At 36.1% G+C, this 7,086-nt stretch overlaps 1 protein-coding gene across 4 annotated transcripts in view; it reads left to right on the top strand.

Annotated features, from left to right (window-relative positions):
- The first annotated feature begins 325 nt into the window (after positions 1-325).
- The window catches only part of LOC117100498 (ras GTPase-activating protein 3-like), a 52,668-nt gene continuing 45,907 nt past the window's right edge, over positions 326-7,086 (top strand). For all 4 annotated transcript variants that reach the window (XM_033240217.1, XM_033240215.1, XM_033240216.1 and 1 more), the window contains exon 1: positions 326-471. In XM_033240217.1, coding sequence (XP_033096108.1) covers positions 414-471 — 58 coding nt within the window. In that variant the 5' untranslated portion in view covers positions 326-413. The remainder of the gene's footprint in view (positions 472-7,086) is intronic.

Raw genomic sequence — 7,086 nt, 5'->3', positions numbered from 1 at the left:
TATATATATATATATATATATATAAAATAATACGTATAATATTATCCGCATCTCATTACGGCAGAGCGGATGTTTTCAATAAGTTACTGACGAATGTCACAGAGGAAAGTCAGCTACAGTAAAAATTCAATTCATTGATAAATAATGCGTATACGTTCCCTCGAGGCATACAGACACGTACACTCATCATAGGCTTTCAATATTATTATGCATATACAAGCTCGTAGAACAACGATTTGATAAACCGGAAACAGGCATTTCCGATTCAACCATTTCTACCAATGAATTAAAAGGAAGATTGTTTACCTTATAACCGATCACGTGACCCTTTGCTAAACGCATAGCGATTTTGGCACTGCAGGGAAACACACATCGGCGTGCAAGAGTTTCTAGGCTGATGTTGCGGCACCAAAATGGCGGAACCTCCCATCCCTAATGTTAGGATATTAGAAAGTTTGAAAATAAAGATAGGTAAGCGAATGCTCTATAGTGTTTCATATTGAATATGTAATATATTTTAAAACTCGTATATGTGATTTAGGTGACATTCAAGAGATCCACGTGAAGTTGAATGACGATCTTGCTCCTGCTACTGATAAACCCGATCCGATGCGATGCTGGCAGCTAGGGTAACACGCACCTCACTCATCAGATCAGACGGGTTCGGAGAGGTGGTCAAGCGATTGACATGTCCTTTAGACATTGTGTGGAATAGTGTTTTTGTAGGAAGGTCTGAATGTATATACTAGCCCCCATTGCTTTATTTAGATTATATTTACTTTCGAAAAACTGATAATATACTAGGCATGTTTAGCCTACTACTTCTACAACTAGGCCGAGGTAGGCCTAGCCTAAACTACTAGCCTAGGCCTAGCAGACCTAGGCCTAGGTAAGCATGTGGTGGTTGGGTACATATGGCCGTCGATCGGTGGGGGACAGGGGTACACGTCCCCCCACTTTTCAAAGTAGGGAACACATCCTCCCCGCTTTTCAAAGTAGGCTAGGGGGACATATATTATCAATTGTCTTCCCCCCCCCCACTTTTCACCAATCTTTTATGATTAAAACTCCACATTTCAAAGCGAATAGAAAGAATAACATGATTTACGCATGACTCATGAATTTTGTCTGTTCACTTTTCCAAGTGCGGTACATATTTCCGAACCAAAACAGAGTGAAAACACAATTGTTTGTACATTTCGTAAACCATCTCAGTAACCACTACATCGATTTTATGGATGCAACGGGAAAGGTTATCAGAGGCTAAATTTATTGTGAGAACAGTGTACTGTACATTGTTAAAATTGGAAGCATGTAAACTTTAATACAGTCGAGTCCGCCAAAGTCGACTGTTTAAGTCGAAAATTCGCGTCAGTCAAATTTTTTAAAACATCCCAATTCTTTCCTATGTATTACTGTGTAAATTGTTTGTTTAATTCGAATTTTTATAAGTTGAATTTCGGCTATATCAACGGAATTTCCGGACCAGATAGGCCGATTTTAAAGTAATTTCAACCACACATGTCGAAATCCCAAATTTTGTAGCGCACATGAGAAAATACACAGCCGTGGGAAAATACAAAGTTCAATCCTTGTTGTACGACAAATTAGCCAAGTCAAAACTAACATTTCGGACAGCGCAATGTGGAACTTGGCTCACGATCGTATGTCGTAAGTTGCATTCTACTCTCACAATACAGACACCCCTCCGGACCGGCTCCAATGTTCAGTTTTTCGTCCAGTTCATTTTATAGAACTTCAGAACTTTTGAGAGTTGTAACCCTCACTGTCGGCGTTTTTGACATTTTTTTTTTAACTGACAGCGATACAGCAGGCCTGCTCAGTGATGAAACTGCCTAATAAAATACTGCTGGTAGTATCAGAATTAATATATGTAAAATAAATCTTAACTTGGCTTACGTTTTTATTAAAGATGTTCTAGAGGAATAGAAAGCGACCGACAACCGATTTCCTTAATGTAAACAAAAAACAACTATGTAATTCGTCAAAAGTTTCCAAGGCTAGGCTAGGCCTATTAAAAATCAATAGCGCGACCGGAACTGTGTGACGAAACGACCCACTATTCCCCCGGGTGGTAATATATAAACGATCTCAATTTATTTAGCGTCAGATAAATAGCCGATCGAAATGCTTTATAGTAAAATATGTTATATATATTAAAATTGGTGCATACTAGCATTTATAATTATATTTTGTAATGTAAATTTCATGCAAAATACTATCAAAATATACCGCTCACCCCTTAATGGATCGGTCCAAAATTCCCTTGGCACACACGAGACGGTGAAGCCATCCATCCATGTGCTTTCGTCAATCGTTTTCAGCGCATGTCATGTGATAAAAAAGTTTTCAGTTGATTTTTTTTGTGATATCTTACGATAAGAAACGCATACATAATTTGTAAATATTTAACCAAACGTCGTTGAAATTATTTGATGGCTGCGTAAACCTGGGTCGTTGTGAAGTGATATTTTGTGGCTAAAATTCAAGAACTTTTGATAGTTTGCTGGCGCTAGATAAACGGCGCCCGGTTGTCATATCGTTTAGTCACGTCATTAAAAAAGCCAGTAACTATTCAGGCGGCGGTTGGGTGGTTATCTTGTATTTACAATATCTCGAGCGCGAGTTTGGTAACGAGTGGGAGAAGTGATTTGGCCATGTTTTTGAGTCGAATTTGCAGTCAAAGCTATAATTATCTTCGAGATTCGTAATATACAAACTATTATAAGTTAAAACAGAGTCAACAAAAAATCATAATTTAGGTGTTCTTTTCGACAAGGTTATAACAGCAAAATTTAGCCGTCGAGTATGAGGGTTACTGAGGCAACAGAATACCTTTACTACAGCATTTGCCGTCGGTGCCGTTGGGAAATTTGATCCCTGATGGATACCATTGATGTGGCTACAGTGTAGGCCTATAGAACAGCAGTAGAGCATAGAACTGCAAGTGGTCTGGCTAGTGTGTGGAGGGATGGTAAACAAACCTATATTAAATGGAGTTTGTAAGTGTAAAAAAAAAAAAAAAAATCGGGTTGGTGGCCTTTTATTTTATTTTATTTTACATGGCCTATTTATGATTACCAGGATAATTTTAAAAACTTTATGATGAATATTTCAGTGGCAGATTCAAAATGTAGTATGAAAATAAAAGTTAATTGCATTCCTTAAAATCAGTTAGAAACAACTTATAAAAAAAGGCTGTAGGCGCCAGTGCTTCCGGGGGCTGGGCCCTGGGCAGCCCTCTGGCCCCCAACCAAGGCTTGCTTATTTGGCATTTCGTCTTCCCCCCCCATTTCGGCCCCCCCCCCCAATTTCAACCATGGATCGACACCCTTGAGGGTATGTTTACAGTACTTGCTTATTCGGCCAGGTAGGCTCTGGTTTACCACATGGAGATCCTTTTGCAATAATTAATATTAAATAGCTAGGCCTACTATTTCCCCTGAAAGACAATGAATTGTATGCCTACTTTACATGTACCACCAGGCCTGGGCTAGGACACTAGGCAAGGCCATTAACAGGGAAGAGGCAAACTGTCTTAAGATAATTGTGGTGTTGAAATGCTAAATTCTCACGATTTAGTTTTCCATGGTTAACATAAAAAAAATTTTTGTGTAAAAACTCCTGCAAATTTATGCAAATAAATCCAAATGTCATCATATAAATTAACCAAAATGTTCTTAATAAATCCATCATTCATGTATAAAATTTCATAGAAAGTTCTTTCCTGATAACTTGTAATTTAAATAAAGTAATTTATAAAGGACCAATCAATATCAGTAAACCAAAGTAAAAATCAAAGGTGCTATATGCATGTTTAGATGTTAAAAAGGTGTGTTTTTTTGTTTTGTATTCTTGCTGCCTGTGATGATATCTGTAATACAACCTTCATAAATTTGAAACATTGAATTGTGCATTGTAGACATAAAATTTTAATGCCATAAAGGAGGAAAACACATTGAAATTTAAAATTACATTAATTATATACTGTAACTGTGAATCAGTCTCTAAAGATTTACTTCAGACATTTTAAAATGAAAATTATTACAATTGCTGGCAGAACAAAATGTAAATAATTAATGGTGTTATCAATGTCCATCAAGGCAGTTTAAAAATATTTGTTCATTTTTTTTTATTTTTTTTTTATAAAACCTCCCAATTTTTTTCCTTTGGAGTTGAAAGGAATATAATTGCAATTGTTAAGCTGTCAATGCAATATTGCTTATGTTTTTTACAATGATAAAATCAAGAGTAGGAGCCTTAGACAAGACATTTTATATACCTTGTTTAGCGAACCCGCAGACGACAAATATTGATGATTTCAAATCAAAATAAAATTTTATTTTTGACCAATTAGCGCACTCTACTGCCTGAGGGCAGTAGACACAAAACCCATTTACAATTCACAATCACCAAAACATGCAAAAAAACCAACAATTTACAGTCATGTGTGGAAGCTCACCGATAGTAGTTGATAAGGAATCAATATCGCAAATTGTTACCCGTTGCGATTGGGTGCTACAATCTTTATTTCTTCCGATTACCACTGAATCTGATTGCTACGAACCACCACAAATTCCACAGGCACTGATTGGCTGAGTTCAGTCAACATACAGTAGGTCTAGCCACCGGAGGGCCAGACCCTTGAACAGTTTGACCTCCCATTCTAATGTAAAGTTTTTGTGTTAGTCAGAATGCACTCGTTGAATTTTCAAATGGGAGTAATTAGTTTTGGTTTTCCACTGTTTACATCGCAACAGAGTGTAGTCTGAATAGGGTATTAGTTTATTATATAGGTTAAAAAAAACTGTAATTTTAAACTGTGAAAAAGCTAAAAGGTACTGTACTGTACACAAGAACTATTCAATACAGAGAGGCTTGCAGTAAATTCGTTTTTGCAATAATTTATTTATTTATTTATTCTCAATATTTTACCATGGTGGCCCAATCAGTCAAAGAGACTGGTCTCCCCTGGGGCCCTGGGTACAAAATATTTTTAGACAACAAAAGCTTAATTAACAATTTACACATGTACGTACATACAATAAAAGATAATTAATCTTACACTAATGATGCCTTAAAGTTGCTTTTAAAAACATTTAAATTACTTGATGACTTTGTTACATCATTTAAAGTGTTGAACAGATTTGCACCTTGCCATTGATTTTGAATTAGCAGATGCTCTGGAGAAGCACAATAATAATACACAGATCAATTTTGAAGCGAAAAGGTTTAGAGTCAAGGTCATAGAAAGTGAAAAAAAAAATAACATTTACAGAGTGGCCTGGGTACTCCAATTCAGGCCTTCTGGCTGTTGTAGGAATGATTTTAATTATTGAAACAAATTGTGAATTACATTCAACAGAAAAGACAGACTAATGACAAGTTAGTGAATGACTTAATGCTGAAGGAATCTCAATGAAAAGCTATCAAAGCAAAAAGAATGAATTTAAGAAAAGAAGACCTACCAAATAATTTTATTTAGTAGGAAGCTATCATGGATTCATAAAATTTATCTAGTTTAAAATCTTAGTAATTGAGCTTTCCCCATACCATCTCCCCACCCTGTCGTCTCATTCTGTTTTCCCCACCCCTTCAGTCCCACCTTATCGACCCAACCCCATTAGCCTATCCTAAACAAATTCAAAATGCTTATACATTTTCAGAATTCAAATGAGACTAACCTGTAGAGTATTGGTTAAGTTCAATCTTAGCACTGATGCAGGTGTGAATCAAGTACATTTTGAATAGAAGGTAGAAAAGTCAACCCAAGGTCAGCCTGGGTACCTTTTCAGGGTTAATGTATTATTTCTCGGTTGAGAGATTTCAAGTTGGACGCGAATCAAACTCAACTAGATAAGAGTACAAATTTCTCAGACTGCCTTAAGTACAGTATTCTCACCGTAGCTATATTTTTATGTCAAATTTGTCAAACAACATTAGAAAATGAGGCCTATTTCAAATGATTGTTTTGTAGACTACAGTTCAATTTTTTTGTGGGAGGTTTGAGTCGAGTGAGTCGTTCATGTATGGTACAGTGAATATGTGATCATTTCATATTTAACTGCAATTACTATGTACAGTAACTTTTGTATAGTTTGATCATGCAATACAGTTTTATTATTATAAAACCTGTGTTCTGCAAACTCTCAACCTCATCAACCAATATAATGTTGTCAGCACCATACCAAAACCATAATTTGCCAGATTCTGTTGGGCAGGTGTTCACAAAACTTACAGTACTTTAATAAGGAAAGCAATTCTGTGCCTCCAACGCTGAAAATTATCTTTATGAATGCCTCAAGGACCATATTATCTGAACACTATATTATACAGGTAGTCCAGTAGTGGTTGTCTGAAGCGGGAAAAAAATAGAAACCTCTGTATGTGGCTCACCATCACACATACAGTACAAGGTATGTTTATTTTTAGTTGTGTTGACTGATCGCGTATGTGCAGCGGTGTTGAGTTGTGTTCGCCAATCGTGCATGTGTGCGTGCATGCTTGGATTACTGTACAGCATTTAGTTTAATTTTGAGTTGTGTACAACTGATCCATGATCTGTGTGTTTTCCTATGAACAGTATGCCTGTGCTGGAGGTTGAGATGTTTGCTAAATAAGCTTAAAATGAAATAGTAAATTAAAAATAATACTAGAGCAATCATTTCACACTTTCTGACTGAACATAAAGAACAAAAACTTAAATTTTTTTTTTTGAGACCTTGACCTTTGGTTTTTTTATCCCAAAATTTAATCCCCTGTTCTAGATCACCATGCATTAGTTTTTGTATAATCCTCTAATTGACTTGGACCTTTTCATTGCAAAATTGAATCACCACTAGACAAATGTGTATCATTCCACTAAATACATATACCCCTTTGTGGACATATAATCTATTGAAATATACCAAAGTAAATAATATGGCCTCTCTCCCTCCCTCCCACCCCCTTTTAAAATTCCGTTCATTCGTTGCTGTGTTTTTATGAAAGGGTTGAAGTGTATGGCACATGATCTTTTGGAAAAAAAATTTTATTAAGTTACCTTGGAGGTCAGTGGAAAATTTG

This window comes from Anneissia japonica, unplaced genomic scaffold (assembly GCF_011630105.1).
Source record: "Anneissia japonica isolate Jap-2015-1 unplaced genomic scaffold, ASM1163010v1 scaffold685_len2926416_cov193, whole genome shotgun sequence".
Classification (NCBI taxonomy): Eukaryota; Metazoa; Echinodermata; class Crinoidea; order Comatulida; family Comatulidae; genus Anneissia; species Anneissia japonica.
The sequence above is the reverse complement of the archived record's forward strand: the minus strand, read 5'-3'. Positions and strand labels throughout refer to the sequence as shown.